Source organism: Mauremys reevesii, linkage group 4, assembly GCF_016161935.1.
Source record: "Mauremys reevesii isolate NIE-2019 linkage group 4, ASM1616193v1, whole genome shotgun sequence".
Classification (NCBI taxonomy): Eukaryota; Metazoa; Chordata; order Testudines; family Geoemydidae; genus Mauremys; species Mauremys reevesii.
This window is the reverse complement of record NC_052626.1, coordinates 69,247,397-69,269,695: the sequence shown is the minus strand read 5'-3', so window position 1 is coordinate 69,269,695 and position 22,299 is coordinate 69,247,397. Positions and strand designations below refer to the sequence as shown.

The 22,299-nt window shown below is 39.7% G+C and overlaps 1 protein-coding gene across 2 annotated transcripts in view; it reads left to right on the top strand.

Annotated features, from left to right (window-relative positions):
- Positions 1-22,299, top strand: part of MPP5 (membrane palmitoylated protein 5) — a 125,756-nt gene that overhangs the window by 62,483 nt on the left and 40,974 nt on the right. For both annotated transcript variants that reach the window (XM_039537308.1, XM_039537309.1), the window contains 2 exons: positions 11,589-11,797; positions 20,295-20,372. In XM_039537308.1, the coding sequence (XP_039393242.1) occupies positions 11,589-11,797; positions 20,295-20,372 (287 nt within the window). The remainder of the gene's footprint in view (positions 1-11,588; positions 11,798-20,294; positions 20,373-22,299) is intronic.

The following is a 22,299-nucleotide window of genomic DNA, read 5'->3' as shown; positions in this document are numbered from 1 at the left end:
TTACACATTTTAATTTTACTTTTTTTTGTCCTCATCATTTAGGATCTGCTGGAAAATATTTTGAGTTTGTCCGTGTCTGACTACCTTCAAATGTATACAGTAACTCCTCACTTAATGTTGTAGTTATGTTCCTGAAAAATGCGACTTTAAGCTAATCCAATTTCCCCATAAGAATTAATGTAAATGAGAGGGTTAGGTTCCAGGAAAATTGATTTCACCAGACAGACTATAAGTTTTTTAAACAAACAATTTAATACTGGTACATAGTGATGATGATTGTGAAGCTTGGTCAAGGTGGAGGAGTCAGAGGGTAGGATATTTCCCTTACTGTTAAACGATGAACTAGCAATTGGCTGAGCCCTCAAGGGTTAACTCTCACTCTACAAGGCAGCAGGAATGGAGGGAGGGGAGACAGCATCGCAGACAGAGACACACGTTGTGTGTGAGAGAGAAATGCACATTTCCCCTTTAAGTACACTGACCTACTCTTAAGTACACTGCCTTGTTAATTAGATCAGCTTGCTGTGACCGCAGCTGCTGCCAGCAAGCTCCCTCTGTCCTGAGCCCTGTCATGTGTCCCCCCTGCTCTATGGAAGATGGGGTAAGTGGGGTGCAGGAGCAGGGGGGAGAGGGACACTCTGACATTAGCCCCCCTCTTCCTCCCTCTCTTCCCCCGCAAGCAGGAGTCTCTGGGAGCAGCTCCAAGACAGAGAGCAGGACAGCACATGGCAGTGGGGGGAGGGACAGCTGAACTGCCAGCAACTGATAGCCTGCTGGGCAGCTGCTGCACAGGGAACTTAGGGGGAGCGGGGAGCTGATAGGGAGGCTACCGGTCCACCCTGGTTCCAAGCCCCCACCAGCTAGCTGTAACGGGCTGCTTTTCCTGCCAGCAGTGGACAAAGCAGGCGGCTGCCAAACAACGTTAGAAGGGAGCATTGCCTAACTTTAAATGAGCATGTTCCCTAATTAATCAGCAACGTAACAATGAAACATTGTTAACCGGGACGACTTTAAGTGAGGAGTTACTGTATTTAAGTTATAGCTCCTAATGGAGTTGTAGTAAACAATTGATTGCTGGAGTATCCATTCATGACCATTAATAAGATACACATTCCTAACCAATTTTTAATGTCTGGGTAGTGTTCCAGTTACAGGGTCTCCTCTTCTTTCTCAGAGTGGAATCTTGTGACCCGTTCACTCTTCTGTTGGGAACCAGGTATACTACCCCATGATTGCTTGTCTCCCTGCAAGCCTGAATGGGTTTTAGGCTCTGTGTTTGTTCTCATCAGGAATCTGTGACCAGTGATATTGACCCAACAGCCTTCTTAAAAGTTTATTTAGCAGTTGGATCAAAGCATTAGAGAACAAATGTTTTAAAGCAACAAACAGTTTATGTGCATATTTAGTTTTATCAGATGTTATGCTTCATTACAAGAAAAATTGTTACCCTCTTAAATTACAGTAACAGAAGTGACCCAACTCACATTCTCCTTGAAGGCCAAGAAGTCACAGCTAACAGCATGCCCTGCTGTTCTTGATCTTCCCTTTTTCTTTCTGTGTTCCCCTCTGTCTCACACACTGTGTTTAAGGAAGATCTCACTTTCGATGTAGGTGTCTGAGCCCAATACTGTATTGCTCAGCAGCATTTGTTTTCAGGGTCCAGTGTGTCTCCTGGTGCCTGAGACAGGTTTTTTCCCAGTCAACCAGGGCACCTACAGTGCCTATCCAGGAGAATACATCTTTGATAGATGTCCCATTGTTTGGACAGTTGGACTCATTCAGACTCAGTAATCACTGGATTTAGAACTGTCTCCGCTGTGGGTGACGGTGTTGAAAAATATATGAGAATATGGGGTTCCTTCAGCCCCTTTTGTTAATCTAGCATACAGTCTTAGAAGTCAAACACACAAGTCCCATTTTAGACTCATCAAAGTATATTATTAATGCAGGCAGGGTCATATTTCATGACAGTAAATCATTTTATTTTAACATTTCAAGCATAATCCTGTTGTAAATTAAGAATACAGACTACCATAATCCTATAGTTTGAGAGTCACACTGTTACAACTGGACAGTAAATCACATGTAAATAGTATGCTGAATTAATATAACTTTTTGCAGCTAATGCTCACTTTGAGTTATTTGAGTTATCAATAATTTCTTGCAGATTATTCAGAATCTTTCATTTTCAAAAGGAGAGCCACGGTGAGCATAAAATAAGATGCATGTGGAGAGGGAAGTAGTATTTGCACATTGACAATGGAAAATTAGAAGTCAAATTGATTCTTTACCACAGAAGCTCCTTAACTCTTAATTGTATTCAGAGAAAACAGTACACCCCTGAAAAGGTGACTTTGATTAAAGTGACCATATCTTGGTTAGAGGCGCTCCCCCTGTCTCCCAATCAGGTTAGCAAAAACTAGTGTCCGTTTGTTTTTCTCTCTTCTCCTCCACCCCTCTCCCCCAAGCTTCCCGCGTTCTTACTGAACCCTTTCTAGCCCATGACGTGTGGTCACTTATGTGCAGCCAGATACCTCTGGTTCAAATGCTGATGTGCTGAGCTTTTGTAGGCTCTGCATAAGTAATTTTTTTTAGCTCTTGCCTGTGTAACTTCCTAATGAACGTTGTTTTTTTAAATTAGTGGATGGGGGGAAATTTTTTAGATTGCTGAAATATGTTTTTAGCTTTTAAACTGGAACAATGCAAACATAGTTAACCAGCGATAACTAAAAATAAATTTCATTCCAGAACTTAACTGTTAAACTTTTATATAACTATTTCCTGCCTTCCTTCTGTTGGGCAGAAAGTTTTTGTTTGCATTAAAAGGTTTGTCCGCTACTTCTATTAGTTGTATGTGTTTTCCAAGCCAGAAAGAATCATTAGGAGTTTGTGGCAATCTAGTATCAGAGGAGTAGCCGTGTTAGTCTGGATCTGTAAAAGCAGCAGAGAGTCCTGTGGCATCTTATAGACTAACAGACGTTTTGGAGCATGAGCTTTCGTGGGTGAATACCCACTTCGTTGGCTCATCCGACGAAGTGGGTATTCACCCACGAAAGCTCATGCTCCAAAACGTCTGTTAGTCTATAAGATGCCACAGGACTCTTTGCTGCTGTGGCAATCTAGTTCAGGTAAAGATTAACCTTGTGTTTAAAGAAACGCTTCTGGGACCATCCTAATCATAATAGATTCTTGTCCCTTTAAATCAGGTTCAGAGATTCTCTTACATTTCTTTGTACCACTCTTTCCCTCTTTGCTCATATTTATGAGCAGAGAAAAGAAAATAATCCTGAACATCTACAACTGAGCTATTTCCCCACCAACCCAGGTCGTCATTGTGGCAAAGCCCAAAGGGATGTTGCCACATTGCACATCAAGTGCTACCTGGATCAATCTCTGGCTAAGTCCTCAAAGTAGTCTGGCTGGATATTCAGGGTATGTCCATCACTGGCAATTTTATAATTTCTTATAACTATAAAGTGGGGGATCCATAGGATACCAGCCTAACTCATTCATATCTTCAAACCCTGCATTGCAGCCATCATTCTTCTAGTAAAGAGATTCCTTTCAAAGTACATTTATTCTTAATTAGATGTAGAGGTTGCTATTGAAGAGTGTAAGGAGACAGAAAATCAGTTGTTCATTCTGCATCATATCTACTGCTAGGTAACTTCTTTGTTTTCTCTTTCTAGCAAGATAAAAAGTCTGTTTCACAGAATGAAATTTTATTAGATTTTCACTTCTATTATCTATTGGTTCAAATTTAAGTTCAGCTTTTGTTAGTTGTGCCATTTGCAACACTCCTGCTGTGAATTGTAGATGTGGGTGGCAAAATGGTGAGCTGATTAAGAGGTTTTGACGATCTTTCATCTTCACACATGGGAACATATCAGTTTCTCCATATGATTTGGAAAAAAAACTGAGTTGGGTCCTCAATGTGGAGGTACTTTTTTTTTTTTTTTGGATCTTCAAATTAAGGTAAGACTGAGATTGGGCTATGTAAGTTTAAGCAAACTACATTTTAAATTACTACAACCTCCCCACTTCTTTTGCTTTTTGTCATTTGAATCCATTCTAGTTTCTTAGTGAGATCTCCTTTTTGACATTAGAATTTCCAGAGCACAGAGTAGGAAGACACTGTACAGTAAATAGTTGGATATCAAGAGCATAAATTGCTATTTCTTTGAGATGCAGGCAGGATTTAATTGTAGTGCACTTGATAGATTTTAGTCTGGTGTAGCAATTTGCAGTTTCTGCTTGGAGAAAGGGAGATTAGCTTTAAACTATTTGGATGTTTTTGTCAGAAATGCACATCCATTGTAAGGTATCCCTTATGTAATGTGCTATGGTTTTGGAAGCATTTCTTGATTGCAGTACAATGGAAATTTGAATATCTGCCAGTCAATAACCACATATAATAGGAAGAGGCCTATAGTTGTTAGGAAAGTGACAATCCCACACAGTATTCCACTGAGAATTTTGAGAGTCAACAAAGTTTAGAGATGAGCTACCAAAACTTGTTTGGGCACTTCCATGATCTGCGGGCAGTCCATTAATATTTATTATAGGCAAGGCTGGAAGTACTGGCTATTATTAATGTTGCCAGACACTCTCCGTATTTAGACCCTGTTTTCTGTTGCATCTAACTTTGGAAAACAAACAATTTGGGCTGAAATTTTTCATGTTGGCTGCCTGCGTCAGGCAGATTTTTAAATTTCAGCCATTTCTGAGAACAGCTGGGGAAAAATAGGTTTTGTCCATGTTAAAAATACATTTGGCAACCTTTTCTTTGAAATCCTCGAAGGTTTCTCTGCATTGGAGCAGGGATTTGAAATTTGTCAGGCAGGGTGGCTGTTGTCAGGGGTTTTTTTTGCTGTTCCTGTGAAAATCTGTTATAAGAAAAATCACAATTCATGCATGCTCAGTAGAGACTTGCTCAGGCTTAACAGCTAAAATCTCTGATTCCATCATTGCTGAGCATGTTCCATTCCCTCCCAGTTCCTGTGTGTGACCAGACTCTGCATATGCCATCCCTAAAGAGTGGCTAAGCATGTTCCAACTCAGGGCTGTAGAGGCTCAGAAGGACTTTATCCGGCCCTCAGTGAGGCCAAGCATTGGAACTGGGAGCAGAGAGCCTGTCTCTCTTGTGCTCTGAATGAATTCCTTCTCTTTCTCTTCTTCCTCTCCCCCAAGCTAGCATAGGAGGAGGAAAACCTCTAATTAGAATGTAGAGCAGACAAGAGCAGGACCAACAGGAAAGGAAAGAAGTAGACTGCAACTGGAATCGGGTGGGGAGGGGAGAGAAAGAAGAGATACAGTGACTGAGTTGCAATGGAGAGACTGGGACTGGCTAGGAAGGAGATTGAGAGCTGGGTCGTGGTTGAGGGCAGGCTGCAACTCATTTGGCTAGGGGACTGGGAGCTTGGGGGGAAGGGGAAGCTCGGAGAGATTGAGCAATAGGCTGGGAGCTGGTGAGAGAAATGGGAAGGGTCATACTGAGATTAGATGAAGAGCTGGGATAGAATTGGTATTCGGTGGGCAAAGAGACTGGGACAGGAACGTGTGAATGACAGATTGTTAATGAGGAGCCCAGTGAGGGTAGAGGAACTGGGAACCAGTTGGAGGGGGGGAATCAAATCAGGTTCAAGGAGGAGGAATTTGGGGGCAAGGAGAGTGGGGCACAAGAAGTTGGAATGGGAGGGAGGGGACTGGGTACATGGAGGGGAAGAGACTGTGAGCCAGGGGAATTTGGACTTTGACAGCTAGGCTGAAAGGGGAATAAACTGACTGGGCTAGGGGTACTGGGACTATGATGAACCTGCGGAGGAGTGGCGATTAGGACTGGGACAAGGATCTGGGGCAGAAAAGAGAGAGGACTGGGACCAGTTAGATGAAATGGGGGAGAGGGGTCAGAGTTGGAGGAAACAGGCAGAAGAGTTTGTGCCCACAAGAGCACACTTACTTCTAGTGACTGGAATGGAGGCCAAGCTTCCTAAGTCTCACTATTCTTCTGGTGTCATCAAATGTTTGTGAAATCCTCTGGTTAAGTGTGTCTCGTCTCATTCTAGCACTCGTCCACTAGAGCAATGTTTCTCAATGACCAGTCCATGGACTAGCGAAGACAGCAAGCCAGTCCCTGGTATCAAAAAGGTTGAGAAATATTGCACTAGAGCACTAGGATACCATAGTGATAAGTGCTCTAGAAAAGCAGGGTTTGAATTGTGTTCAGTAAATAAGGCCTAGGACCAGACATTGAAGAGGATAAAACAAAGTATTGATTAGTTACTCATTAATTGAGCACAGTCTTGTGCACTTGAAAGAGGTGGAGTCTTGTGGAAAAAAGTGTGATCATATTATTAAAGACTGTCAGAATGTACACACAGAAAAGGGCTGAATCAAGGTTGCATAGGCAACTATTTCAGCCTGATTTTAAGGAATGACAACATGTTAGTAGTTGTATATGATTAATACCCAGTTTAGGATGACATTGAGTTCACAGGTCAAATCTGAGGTGCTATTGCAAATCTAAGGAAAACTGAGTTTCAGTTTAAATGGTGTAACCTTCAACTCTGTAATAGTCCATGAGGAATCATATTCAACCACTAATACAGCTAGAATCTCCAAGTTGTAATATAATGGAAAAGACAAGAAAGTAACCAACAAAAAGGCTCTACAACAATTATACTGTCCTTTCTTAGGGCTTTGTTAACTTGTATGCATGTCTCCTCCCCTCCCCCCCCCCCCGCATTCTGGATTCATCTAAGAATTGATACTTTTGCTGAACTTCAAAATAAGACTGTCTCATTCTGAAGCTTAGTGGGTGGGGAAAAAAAGCTAGTTTAAGAATACATTTAAAAAAAAATCAGATATGATGGGGGAGTGTGGGAGTCCATTATGAACAGTTCAGCTCTTTTGTTGAAAACATACTGAATGCCTGCCTTTCAGAGGCCATCATGCTAATTTTAATAATAAACAGCTTCAGTTGCCATGAGGTTCATAGTCAATGATTTTAAAACAGCAACAAAAAAGAATTAGATGTGTTTGAGAACTGCTGCTGTAGTTTTTAAACTTTAGCAACCTGAGGACCCACGTCTTTATTTAAATTTTTTTGCGGCTCCCCAAGTCCCTACTGCCGCTCCACCCCTGACCCTCCTTTTCCCCACCTCGTCCATCCCCCATGCGCACCCTGTCCCCACTCTTCCCCCTCCCTCCCATCGCCGCCTCGATGCCGCTGAACAGCTGTTCCCCGGCATGCAGACAGCACTGGAGAGAGGGGAAGGAGTTGATCAGGGTCTGCGGACCCCAGTTTGAGAAACACTGAACTACAGTATTACTTCATGTCTGGTAATCTGCCAAAAATGCTACATTAGCTGCTTGGCCTCTTCCTGACTCAACTCTTGTTGTCCAGGAGTGGGTCACTGTCATGTAATTCTTACAGAAGTATTACCAAAATCCTTAAATGATTATTATGACTGATTTTAGTCAGGGTTAATATACAAGAAAATATTAAACTGTTATCATTTAGTGACTAAAAATCTACAAGAACAGTGGATCAGTATTTTATAGGCTTTTTTAAAACCCTAATGAAACTCTGAACAAGTGCTGGGCACAAATAGCAATGCTGGCCCGATTAATATAAACAGTCCTCATTTTTCATTGTTGAAAAGAATTCGTTTTATACTCTAATGCCTTTTTAGTGCCAGGTGACATACAGAGATTTAAGCAAGAGAATATATTTGGATTTTAACATATTCTGATTAGAAAGCACCATAGCTGTTTCTTAACCCAGATGTCTAGGTACTGCAGAGGATTAATGAGAACTTGAGATCCCAAAAAAAAATGAAATAAATTAATCTATTGACATAAACAATTTGCATAGATTAGAAATACATGTCTCAGTTAATATCGTGGCTCCTATCCATATTGTATTTTTGAGGTATATGCAGTATTTAACCTATATTTAAAATAACAAATGACAGCTATTATTTCCTTTCCCTCCTTTTCTAATCTGCTAACATGTCAAACTGCAACAGGAATCCTCCCCTGCAATTGCGTATTTCTTTTCTCCTGCCAGGCTTTTGATTAATACACACGTTACATAGTGCTCAGACATTTTCCCTGCCATTTCTTAAACCAGCAGGAAAGGCTGCAACTTTTCTCATAAACGGGGAATAAAACAAGGAGTATTTGGGTGGAGAAATAGTCTTTGATATATAATGGACCTGCAGTTTCAAAAAGAAGCCTCACTTTCTCTGTGAGTAGAGATGGTTTACCTTTCTTTAAGTAATAGTAACTTTTTTGTCTTAAGGAAAATATTTATAATTGAAAAATGTTCAAAGGTGGGAGTGGATATAATAGACTGATTTCTCATTGGCGAGTAGTGGGGAATGAACTGGAGCTTATTAGGTATACTGTACACAGTAGTGGGGAATGAACTGGAGCTTATTAGGTATACTGTACACAGATGTATCCCTTAATCTAATATTTTCCCAGACTCATATTTCTGAATCCTAGTTTCCAGTAAGATCATTATAGATTTTTATGTATATGACTGAAATACTTATTAATTGGGTAACTTGGTATGTATAGGCATCTATCTTTTAAAAGTGCCTGCCCTGTGGGAATACCTAATTCCACTCCCATTCCTCCTTTATTTGCCCATGAAGTCTCTTCCCACCATTTCCTCGCTGTTCCATGTTATTTTTGTGTGTCTCACAGACAGAATAGAACTCTGGCCTTTAACATATGTGCACGATCAGGGCAAAATAACTGCCGAAGGAGGAGAGTGTGATGGACACATGGTGTGCAAGACTTTGTAGGAAGAAAAAGGGGAGATGGAAACAGTCAACTGTTTCTGGAGTGGGTGAGGGAATGTAAAAGTAGCCAGGAAGTGGGCAGATGTGGGTACAGCTGTGGCCTGTATAGAGGGAGAATTTTGGGGTTTGTAAAGAGAAAAAGAACATTTAGAGAGAATAAATAGAAGTGGGAGGAAAAGTACATAATAGACAAGGAGAGTGAATGGAGAGTAATGGAACAAAGTAAACTTGAAAGAGAAAGATATACCATGTTTAGGTTACATTTAGTGTATTTGTCTGGTTAGTGTCCCACTGGCAGAATGTAAGTCAGATTGCTGAATATAATTAGGTATGTAACAAGGCTAATAGGACAGATATTTCTAAAAAATTGCATGCTATAGCACCTGAATTTTTCACTTTTCTGTGAGAGTCCAAATTTTTTAGTTCTTCAGAACCAGTCACCATTTTGGTGATCTACATCCCTCACTTTACAAGAGGTTTGCCATTTGACAGTGCTCTGTTGGTGAATACTCTTGCCAGCTGATCTGGATGGAAAAGTAAAGAACAAACTTTAGGTACCACTCTGGGACTGGGGATCAGGAGCATGGTTTTTTACATAGCTGCATCTATAGTTTTCTGCTGAGACACTGATTACCTTAGGATACCTTATTCCAATATGCATTTGGCCTTGTGTATGAAATACCCAGTAATACTATAACCCACCTGTACTCCATGGTCTCTCTCATGGGGATGAGACTGGACAGCTGGTGCTGGACTCCTGTGCAGCTGCTGCAGCATGCCCCTTCCCCAATTTCCCTGATGGTAAAGGGGACACTAGGGTCATGAAAAGGGATAAAATGGTGACATTACAATCAGAGTCTTTGATCTGTGCTTTGCAAAAAAGTGCCCCTTCCTCCAGGGATCTGCCTTTGCCTAATCCTAGACACTGTTCCTCAAGGTCCAAAGGTACAACAGCATGCCTCGGTTTCACATGGAGGACAGTTGCCTACATCTCCCCCAAAACACCTTCATCCAGGTCTACTGCCTCCACTCCATACTCAGTGTCACTCATCTCCTTCCTCAGTGGTCTGACTAAACAAAATAGACAATCACTGCTGCTCTACAAGACTTCAGAGGAGCATTAGAAAAGCGACAAATTTAATTCCAACCCTTATGCAAGGCATTTCCCTGTTCTATCTTCCTCTAATGCTAGAATAACTCACCCCTTCCACCCCAGAAATATCTTGTTATCTTTCTCTGATTCTGTGATGGATAAACACTCTAAGCAGCACACAGTGCCAGATGCTTTCTATAGCCTACAAGAGGGACTTCAACCCAGAATCCTCCTCAGAATTTATGATGAAAAGGGCTTTTAAAGCCTTTAGAGAGAGCAGAAACTACCACTTTAGAAAGATGATTGAGCAATGGGCACATCTTATGAGCAAAAATATAAATATGCATGCACACATTGATGCCCAAGACCGTACTTACCAGATTGGGATCTGCCCTTCAGAGACTTATCAGGAGCACCAAGAGTTGTAAAGTTAGAACACCCCAGAGGATGAAGAAATGCATGAGGCAGGGGATGACCAATGGGGAATAGTCAGAAATTCCCTGATCCTCAATCTCAAAAGAGAGAAGGCGTCTTCCACAGAGGCTTTTATAGTCTTAATCTGCCTTCATGTGGTTCAAATGCTATTCAGATTACTCTTAGTTTAACCTGTGTTCAATATAGAATACTGCATTGTCACCTTCTTATTTATCCTTCTTCCAACTTCAGTCCTCAACTGCCTGCTAGAGAAAGTTGTTCTACAGGATTGGTTCCATTTTCGTTTGTAACACAGCTAATTAACTTTTTATAGTCACTCAAAATGAAAACATTAAGATTAGTTTTAAATACTGTATATTGAAATATCACACTATTGCAACAGTCCTAAAATTCTACTTTCTGCTAAGAAATCTAAGGCCTTTTAAACTCTCCCCAAAAAGCAAATGTAGTAAAGTATAAAAATGCAATACTAAAAGTTATTAAACCCTTTTAAAAATGTATGTTCCAAATAGAATTCAAAACCTAATAGGTAAAGTGACTTGTCTGAATTTTCCTTCTCTGACACACTAAAAACATACAGAATTCGGTATGGTAAGAGGGTTTTTTTTGTGCTTTTTCCTCTTCCCCCCCTGTCCTCCAACCTTTACGTTCAGAATTGCTCAATATAATTTTTAATTTAGCTCTTGTCAGAAATAAACTCTATAAAGAGGAAATGGCACATATATACCTAATACAAAAATAAAGCTTTTAATGCAAATATTGTGAATGTGTGAAGAAGATTGTATTTGAAATAGAGAACCCTATTTATGAATATTCAATAAAGCATCTAGATTAGTTTAGCAAAGCTGCTAACTTTTTCATATTGTAAAATATTCCCATCTTTCACAATCTATTATTAATGGGTTTTGATTATCACACCCTTTTATAGCAACCCGTTATTTTGGAGAAGCTAAAGAATGTGAGGAATGAATTGCTGCTGTGATCTGGAACTTATCTGCAAAGATTTTAATTGGCTTTTTTATTGCTCCTAATTACATTGATTTTTCCTTTTTCTTTAGTTATGATCTGCTCTTCAGTGTGAGGTTTATTATTAGTGGACTAAATAACGAACAGTTGTGCATGCATCATTGCTCATTCAGTCAAGGTTGAACTGCTGTCTTTTGTACAAATCTTAGAAGTTTAGAATGTGCATAACATAATAAGCTTAACCTAACTCTCTCATCTTTTTTTCCCCCCCCCCCGTCCAGAAGTGGAAGAACTGTTAGCTTCTCTTAAACATATCCAACACACTTTGGTAGACCCCCAGAGCCAAGAGGATATCTCTCTCATTTTACAACTTGTCCAAAATACTGATTTTCAGAATGCATTTAAGATACACAATGCTGTCACAGTGCACATGAACAAAGCCAGCCCTCCGTATCCTCTTATCTCCAATGCGCAAGAGCTAGCACAAGAGGTATGTATAGTATACATCTCCGTGATATATTTTATAACTTGTAATTGTATCATTGGAAATATATTCAGTTTTATCTGTGTATATCAAGCTTGTCTGAGTTATTAGTAATCAAAGTTGAAATAAAATGAATCTTAATATATGAATAGTCACTGATTACTGCATCCATTTTTTCCAGTATTAAGCATTACATCCAGGAATGAAATACCTTTAAACTTTGAGATAATAGCTCAGTTTTTCATAGTAAGATATTTAACAGCAAAAAAAGAACAGTACTTAAGTGCAAAATATTACACCATTTAAGTGCAATAAAAGGAAGGGTGCTACAGCAATAATGGGGACATTTTTCACAGTGCATCATATCAGTAGATATTGTTCACTTCCAGTGGATTTGGCATTCTTCTGAGTTTTGAACAGTACTTTGAGGATACCCCTGAAAGTGGATCAAAATGAAATTCCTGAAGAAAGTAAACTTAACTATATTTAAAGTTCTTTAACTGTCCCAATCCTGAGGTGTTTGCATCTTGGGACTAAAGATTCTGTTGTGTATATAACTCAGTAGTTAAGTGTTGCTTAGTCATCTGGATTGGTGATATTGTCTATGCCTACCTTAACTACTGATTTAAAAATGTCACTTAAAATCAAGATGATTATTTTATCCTAATAGATCCCAGGTATCACAGGAGAAATAGGGTTGCAGAGTTCCTATGGCTATCAGTCACCAAATAGCTTTCATTTCAAGGCATGGTCAGAAAGAGAGGCTTCCTGAAAAGTTGGTTGAAAGCTGCTTAGACTCCTAATTTAGTTTAAGAATGTAGGACAGTTTTGAGTTATCCTTATGCTAAAAGCCCAGTACATGAATTTAAAAGGGGTGGTATGTATATTTGTTCCCTGCTTCTTTAGATCCTGGGGCTGCCAGGGACCAGGTCAGCCCCCAGCACTGGTTAGAGCAGGTTGTTCCCCTCCTTCACCTTCTGATTTTGTAATGACCAGGGAATACTCAGGACATAAAACTTAAAACTGGTCATATCCCTTCCCACCCCTGGTACACCCCCCAGGTATCCCAAAATAGTCCCTGTGATCAGGTCTCTGCCAATTCTGCAATCCTCCTGTTCTAGGCAAAGAGTATTTATCTGTAGACAAAAGAAATATTGTACAAAATAAGCAAGACTGAATTTATTGTGCTTGGAGACAATAGAATATATTACATTCATTTGTTAGAAGTCCTTGCATTAATGAAATAATTTTGGCTGTCATTAAGGGGCCTCATTGGGAAGAAAGGATTTTTGCTAGCAGGATCTATTAAAGGTCAGAACCAAGAGACTGGAAAAATGCATATTGAGCCAATAAATGAATACTGCAATTGATTGCAACAAACTTCCAACTCCATCACAGAGTAATTTAAATTTTGAGAGCCATGTACCCCAGTCACCATGTTTACCAAAGTCATACCATTTAGGAACAAGTGAGCACCTGATATTCCTTTGGAATTTTTAAAGTAACTCTCAAACTGCACTTGAACAGCAGTCTAGTTTAATTTTTGACACTTTTTTTCTAGTTTTAGAAATCATATAGAATTGTAAGACTGGAAGGGACCTTGAAAGGTCATCTAGTTCAGTCCCCTGCTAACAGGATTTGTTAAAGGTCAGATAGACCCAGCAGACTGGAAAAATGCAGATTTTCATAAGGTTTGTTTTTTGTTTTTGTTTTTTCCTATGATCCAATTAACTACAACTTTTGGGTGTGAATCTTTTGCTCTTGGCCACAGGTGAATTACTTGCATTTTTTGAGAGTATAGGACATTCATATTTTTTGTTCACAAATAATTTGAACACAAACTTTAAACCATTTTAGCCATAAAGATATGGCTAGTCTTTTAGGAGCTGCTTAGTAATTTTCTTTCTCTTCCCCATCCTTTTACTTAGCTTTACAGCATGGATGCTTTTTTTGATCTCCATCCTCTAATGTTCGTATCTTCACTGCTTGAAAACTGGGTAAAAACAGCTTTGGCATCCAGGTGTCTCCGCACCCCCTGTCTCCTTCTCTGTAAGAGCCTGCCTTGCTGAGGGAAAGCTAAGTGTGCCTTATCCATAAGCGCCACCAAATAGGCCTCAGCTTCATGAGCTGTGGGAGACAGTGCTAGAAGATGAGTGGAAAACCATTTTTCAGAAGAAAGTGGAGAAGGTGCCTGATTGTTGGGGACCTCTTCCAAATATTAATTGCAGGACAAATATGTCTGCAATTCCAACTAAGAAGCCACATAGAAGCCAGTATTTGTGATGATATGCAAGGACCTGTGGATGTGTCCGTAGGAAAGAAACCTGTCCTCAAATTGAAGTTCCTGTTCTTCCCTTCAAGGAATCCAGACTGTTTGGAGATACTCTTTATTCAACCCTAATGCAGTTTCTGGGAAGAAAACCTCCTTTCCAGCTCTTGTTTTACTGTCTTGCAAGCCAAAACCTTCTTCCACATCCTTAATGGGAGAGTCACAGAGCCCTCTTAATGCAGGAAAACTTGTGTAAGCTCACCCTTCATAGTGCCATTCTCCCACTTCCCTCCTTCCCTGTTTTAAGTCCAACTTGAAACCTTTAAGGACCAGAAAAAATTGGGCAGAGCCAGTTCTGATTCTTTTTGGAGTGGGAGAAGAACATAAATGTGCAACTCCATTGTTCCGGAGGTTAGGTTTTTGTATATCTAACAAAAGGAGGTTGCAATTTATAGAGTTCGGGCTGCCCAACTTAGAATTGTAGCAGCTGTGTGTGAATGTCAGTTCTTTTTTTTTTTTTAAAGAAAACACACAAGTAAAAAACAAAACGTATATTAATTCATTGTTAGTCACAAATTTGAAATAGAAAAAAGTGATCTGGCACTCCTATTTTATCTGCCACATTGTACATATTTTGGATTACTCTTTAAGTAGTTGAATGTATAGTTTAACATACAGTATAAGCAATGTGGGTGAACTAAAATTGCTGTAAGAATTTTTAGTGCTTCTTCACTCTTATTTTAAATTTGCAAAATTTGTAATGGATTATTGGCTTTATCTTTTAGAACATTTTAGAATTTCTTTACATAGTTGTACTATGCTAGTTTTAGCAGTTCAACTGGAGTGTTTGTGGGAGCACATATGTAATTCTGATAAGCAGGCAGCAAAAACTTATGATTTATCTGTTTTTCTAGACACCTTACTTTAATTAAAAGGCTGAGTAAAGCATGCAAACTTAAGGAATTTGTCTGGAGATTAACTCCCTAAAATAATTTGGTGCACTCTGACTCCTGAATAAAAATAGTGTTAATCAAATGTCATTACATTGATTTTAAAATCAGTTAAACTTGATAACAATGGGAGCCAGGATTAGGGGAACATGGTCTAAATGTTGATGCTGTAACAGCGTTTGATACAACATTCAATACAGTTCATAATTTTTGGCATAGAAGAGCATCTAAAAAAGAACATGAGGAAGAACTCTCTCTCTCTAAACCTGGACTAATTAAACTTAATTTGATCCTGTTTATATGGGATGAATTCTAAATGTTTCAAAAATTTAAAAGTTTTAATTTTTTGCAAGACCAAATATATGTAAACAATGAAATTAGACCAATATTTTTAATGGTCTTAACTGAACACTTACTACTTATGTATAGGGCTCCTTGTTTGTCATGGAGTTCGCAGAAGTCACGAGTTCCATGACTTCCTGCTACCTCTGTGACTTCTGCGGGGGCGAGTGTGGCTGACTCCAGGGCCGCCCAAGCATCTGGCTCTGGGACCACCTGCTCAGGTGGCCCCAGGGAAAGCCACATTTGGGCGCTGCTGGGGCAGCCCCAGACAGCTGGCCCCCGGGACCATCTGAGCAGTGGTCCCAGGGTGGCTGGTGTAGCCACTGCCACTGTCCCCCCCCCGCGCCTCCCCCCCAGTGGTTCCCGGGCAACCCCTGGTGGTGGCGGTGCTGTGAATTTTTGTTTATTGTCCTGTCCATGACTTTTACTAAAAATACCCGTGACTAAATCATAGCCTTACTTATGCATACATCCTATTTTAAATAAGATTACATTAATATGGAAGTTAAGATTAAAACTGAGTTGCTGGTTCTGTTATAAATAGGGCCCTACCAAATTCACAGTTCATTTTGGTCAATTTCACAATTGTAGGATTTAAATTGTGAAATTTCAGATTTAAATAGCTGAAATCATGAAATTTACAGTGTTGTAATTGTAGGGGTCCTGACCCAAAAAGGAGTTGGCGGGTGGGGGGGGAGATCACAAGGTTATTGTAGGTGAGGTTGTGGTACTGCTGTCCTTTTGCGCTGCTGCTGGTGGTGGTGCTGCCATCAGAGCTGGGTGGCCGCAGAGTGGCAGCTGCTGGCCAGGAGCCCATCTCTGAAGGCAGAACCGCCACCAGCAGCAGTGCAGAAGTAAGGATGGCATGGTATGTTGTTGCCACCTTTACTTGTTCATTGCTGCCTTTAGAGCTGGTCCCTTGGTCAGCAGCCACCACTCTCTGTCCACCCAGCTCTGAAGACAGCAGCGGAGAAGTAAGGGTGGCATGGTATGGTATTGCCACTCTTACTTCTGCACTGCTGATGGCGGGGCGCTGCCTTCAGAGCTGGGCATCTAGCCAAGAGCCACGTCTCTGCGGCTGCCCAGCTCTGAAGGCAGAGCAGAAGTAAGGGTGGCAATACTGCAACCTTTTAATATAATCTTGTGACATTCCTGCCCCCCTCCCCTGCCCCGTAACTCTCTTTTGAGTCAGAACCCCCAATTTGAGAGACGCTGCTCTCCCCCGTAAAATTTGTGTAGTATCGGATAAAAGCACACAAAAGACCAGATTTCACAGTCAGTTATAAACTGTTCTTCAGCATTTGAAATGTTGAGTCTCAAATTGTGGTGTATAATTTGCCATGCACATTCATGGCTCTGCTGTAGCTATTTGAGCTAAAATTGGATGTTTTGGTATTGTTTTACATTTCCAAATTAATACCTTGTAAACAGAACTAAATCTTTTTGGTAGAATGAATTTTTTTTTAATATGGCAGACTTTTTGCAAAGCATTTATGGGGTAGAAGAATAATGTGACAGATGGTGTGGATTTATTAACTACAAAACTAAGCCACTGCAACAGAGGCCAGTAAAAAGTTACTGTTGCCACGTGTTCACAATAGACCACTAAATAAGATAGAGAATAAATCTATACACAAAAGATTACTTCAGAATTGGCAGAGACTCCTGTGGCAAAGAAAAAGGGGGGACCTCAAACAAGTACTGGTTCTGTGAAGTTTGGGTGCAAAAATCTGTCAAGCCAAAACAGATGGAGAGAGGTTGCTTTCTGGAGAATACATCCTGTAAAGAGGTTTCCTCATGGCAACAGACTCTTGAAGATTCAAGATCCTCAGACAAAGCTGGCAGAAGTTCTTCAGGTTTCTGGCAACTCTAAGAAATCATATGGCACTGACAGGAAGGAGTCTTATATTACCTCAAATGATGGATGTCACCAGGCCATGGTGCAGCTGACTTCCCTCAAACCTCAGGACTCTGCAAAGAATTAAAATATATATATATATTCAGCTCTGAGCTGTGTCATTTCCATCCTTCTTGAGATCTTTGTTAGATCCCCTTGCTTGATCTCCCCAAAACACCTCAGTGGAGATGCTCTAAGGGTTCACCAGTGTTCTCAGTACCAAACTCTGATTACTTCCTTTTGGGCTCAGTGTCTCCTTGGCAGCTAGGTGCTGTGGGAATCTCTGTCCAGAGGCTTCTGCTTTGGTGCTAATGGATTTTTGGCTCTGCTGTGGGGATGTCAGCTTCATAGATTCCAAAGTCAGTAGGGACCATTGTGATCATCTAGTCTGACCTTCTGTATAACAGGCCATAGAACTTCCCGAAAATAATTCCTAGAGCATATATTTTAGAAAAACATCCAATCTTGATTTTAAAATTGCCAGTAATGGAGACTCTGTCATGATCATAGGTAAATTATTCCAATGATTAATTACCCACACAGTTAAAAAAAAATTATGCTTTATTTCCAATCAACACTCTACTTTTTATCAAACAAACTTGTAATCTCATCAAATAATTACATCAATTTAGTTTGACAGGATCTATTTTCCATAAATCTATGTTGATTAGCATTAATTATAATCATATTCTAAAATGATTAATTCTTTGTCATTCGAGTCCCATATCAGCCTCTATATTACCTTCTCCTGGAATGATGACTGAGGGGCATGTAATTACTCAGGTCATCCTGTTTACCCTTTTTAAATATTGACAAAACAATAACTTCCGGAGTTCCAAGACTCACTGGAAATCAACATTCACGTTTCAGCGAACTCCTCAGTCAGCTCTTTTAAAACTTGGATGCAAATTATTTGGACCTGCTAATTTTAAAATGTCTAACTTCAGTAGATGCCGTTCAATATTCTTCTGATATACTAGCGGAATGGAAAGTGTTGTCATATCTTATGACTACATCTATTTTTCCCCTCAAATACAGAACAGAAATATTAATTGAACATTTCTACAATTCTACCATTTCCATATAGTAATGAACCGATACCATTGTAAGGATTCTTTTTGAGCATATTATTCCTGAAAAAACTCCTCCTTATTGTCCTTAACCCTGATGACCATAAAGTTCTCCTTGTGGCCCTTGGCTTCCCTTACCAATTTTTTTTTTACAATTCCCGGCTTCTGATTTATATTAATTACTATCAATTTTTTCTTTTTGTTATATATTATTTTATTGTTCGTTTATAGCTGCCTTCACTTTCCCTCTAAACCAGGTCAGTTTTTTTTACCAAGATGGCTTTCTTCCTTGATTTGTAGATTTGTGGCTTTTTGAAGATCTAGGAAAGTGTTTATAAACAATTCCAAATTATCATTCACATTTTTCTGATTAAATTCTTCCTCCCAGCTGATTTGGCTCATAATTTTCTTCAGCTTTGTGAAATTATCCCTTTCAAAGTACCGTGTGTGTGTGTGTATATATATAATGTATATAATTGGTCTGTACTTTATTCTGTTTGTACATTCTGTTTATTTCATTGCTGGCCATATTGAAATCACACAGAGCTGAACCTGGAAGGAAAGCCTCTTTCATGCCCTGTCTAAACTCTCTCTGAAACTCTATTAGGTAACTCTGTTAGCTGCTCTCATGTACACCTAACAAATTACTTCTTATACCAAGTATCCCTGCTTATCTCAGCTCTGCCTCTCACTACCATGGAGGATTAACTACTTGGAGACTTTAAACAGCGAGGCTGATCAAAGATCCAAGGGCATAGCCATGTGGCCCTTACCATGGGACCAGATATGAGAGAGGAGCTCCTAGCACTGCTGCAGGTGCTCTTCATAATCAAACCTTGCACTAGAACTTCCTGGGATCTTCAGTTGTTTTGCTCTTTTTCTTAGCGCTTCTGGGTATCAGACCCTCTACCAGCACCTTTTGATAAATCATCAGCAAGAGTGGAGGATGCAAGAATATCCCAAAAGTTGGAAGAGAGCAGTCTCTTGATCCTAAAAGGGGGAAGGCTCTTGCAATGACATTCCAGTCACTTTCACCTGACTTTTCAATGTCATCTGTGCTTCTGAACCCATATATTTTTGTGTTCTCAGAAGAGCATGAGACTAGGAATACGGGCCTTGGATGGAACCCCCTTCAGCCTCCTCACCAGATAATGGCATCCTTACTGCTTTGTCTTTCCGTCTGAGCAATGGCAGATCAGGACCTGGTAGTCAGGATGGCATGAGATTTACATATTTGGCAGCTTTCCCAAGTAAATCTCGTAAGCTTTTTGACATCTTGAGTTGCAGAAGAAAAGGGCAGCCCTTCCTGTCAACAGGGATTTTTCAGAACCAGATGAGGAAGTCTGACTCTATCAGGATCTGAGGGAAGGTTTTGACCTGGTCTGTTGAAACCCTGCATCAGAATCATTGTTTTTCTGCTGCCAGTGGAAACAGCAGTTTGAACAAAGTAAGATCATTTTCCACTCCTAAGGAAAAGGAGTCTAAGCAGTTTAATACATTAATAATTTGGAATGTTCTGTAACTCGTGAGTCACCCAGATGGATACCTTAGACATGTCTGTAATGGTATGCTGTTGTTTGGTAAATAGACTACCTTTTGTGGGAATGTGTACATTTTTTTTAATGACTGCCCTCCTTTTACAGATCTTAATCTTTTATTCATTCCCTATTGTAACCTAGTCCATCAATAATCTCTGCTCATGTCACTCTAATGTGACTGGATAACAGCCTAGATAGAGAGGCACAGTTCTGATTTGACATATTAGAATAGTTCATGTATTCTCGTTGCATAAATGTCTTATTTCTTAAGTTTTTTGTATAAATATATTGAGGGAGAGTAACAAATATACAGATTTGCTTTGTTTCTCTCAGTAAAATAGCTAGATACGTTTAGTTTTCTTTCTTAAAGATACCTTTAGTCAGAGCTAAATTAGCCCATTGTGCAAAGCAGATTTTCACTGTTTGGTCTCTTTTAGGTACAGTGTGTTTTGAAACCCAGTCACCAGAAAGATGGGCAGGAGCTTAGTGCTTTGCTGAATGCCCCTCACATTCAGGTAAAATTAGACAAAGCTGGTACTGTGCAATCTACACCATGTAGATTTTAAAAATGTTTTTATGTATTTTATTTCCTGCAAACACCTTAAAAACACTGGTTTGAAACTTGTTTCTTAAGGCTAAAAACTGAGTGTTCCTAGTATATATGGAAAATCTCCATGTGATTGAAAAACGAAAACTTAATGTGTTTCATGGGGGAAAAAATTCTAACTTCCTGCTACTAATGAAATTTACTATTTAAAATTAAATGCACACTTGAGGTTCAGTGCCACCCACCAGTCTTCAGGTGTACTTAGTTGCATACGTTGTAAGCCAACCTTCAGTGTTTATGCACAAAGCAGAAGATTGACTTCAAACATAATCATTGGAAGAGCGAAGCTGCACTGAGTGCCTGGGTATAATACAGTATTATTTTCCTCCGCATTGTTGCCCAAACTCAATCAGAATTGGGGCTCCATGGTGCTAGGCACTGTATAAACATATAGGAAGACAGACGTTTGCCCCATACAGCTTACTATCCAAAATTACACAAAAAAACAATGGAAGGGAAAAAAGTATGGCATACAAAGGCTTATGTGGAGGGAGAGTGAGACTGGCAACAGAGGACCTATGATGGGAAGCAGCTAAGATAAATTAAGGGCAAACAGCCATTCATCAAATGCAAAATAATGTCCAGAGTTCAGATGGATTTTTAAAAAAAAGGGGGGGGGCTTGCTGCTATTGGTGGCATTGAGGTGCTGTGGAAGTATTAACTGGATAGGGGGCCCTGGCTGAGTGTAATCATTCTCTGCCACTTCTGGCTGTTCGGGGGAATCTTTGCTGTTCCTTTGGGCTGACTGCTGGAGCTTGGAGACTCTGGAGTAGAGTGGTCTTATTGGGAAAAGGGTTCCTTTTCCTTCCCAACTCTTCCCTCCTCCCCCTAAAAAAAAGTGTGCTGGGAGTGTGGGGGAGTCTGAAACAACAGGAATAAATTCCAGCATTTATCTCTATTGTACAAACAAGAATTGACAACTAGTGAAATTTACAGTTGTCGGTTACAGAAGAATGCGGTTAATGTGCGTTGCTTGCAACTTATAAGTAAAACAGCTTCGACTGCACTTCTTGGCAGAGATTTAATAGTAGAGTGCTACAGTGAGGTCCCTTGTTACTAAAACTTCATTACATTTAAAAAAATATATGTATTTAATAGTATACTCTGAACAAGGCCAAGTTTACTCTGACAAGCTGCACTTAAATTTTGTGGCAGAATCCCTAATTTTTGCAGTGCTTTAATGGAAATAATCAAAATACAGTTACTGCTTCAAACATTAAAATTGGAGGGTTTGTATTTAATTATATATGAAAATGAATTCAAGCAGTACAGCAGCCCCTGCGTTAGTTCTAATGACAAAATCAGTTTATTTTGTTATCAACATATATGTTCAGTAAACTACAGATTAACAATGTTGTCATCTTTAGGTTTCAGGGCTAACATATGATGTAAAATGGGGTATTGAGACCCCTCAGAGCCATTGATTCAGAATGTCAGCAAACTCAGGAGGACAACACAAGATTAGTTTATATTCACTTCATGTTTTCCAGGTTATCATTGCAATCATCTCACAAAACTGGTGACTGGGCAACAAAATGGCAGATGAAATTCAATGTAGATAAATGCAAAGTAATGCATGTTGGAAAACATAATCACAACTATACATATAAATTAGCTGTTACCACTCAAGAAAGAGATCTTGGAGTCATCATTGATAGTTCTCTGAAAACTTCCACTCAATGTGCAGCTGCAGTCAAAAAAGCTAATAGTGTTGAGAATTATTAAGAAAGGGATAGATAATAAGACAGAAAATATCACATTGCCTCTATATAAATCCATGGTACACCCACATCTTGAACACTGTATGCAGATGTGGTCGCCCCATCTCAAAAAAG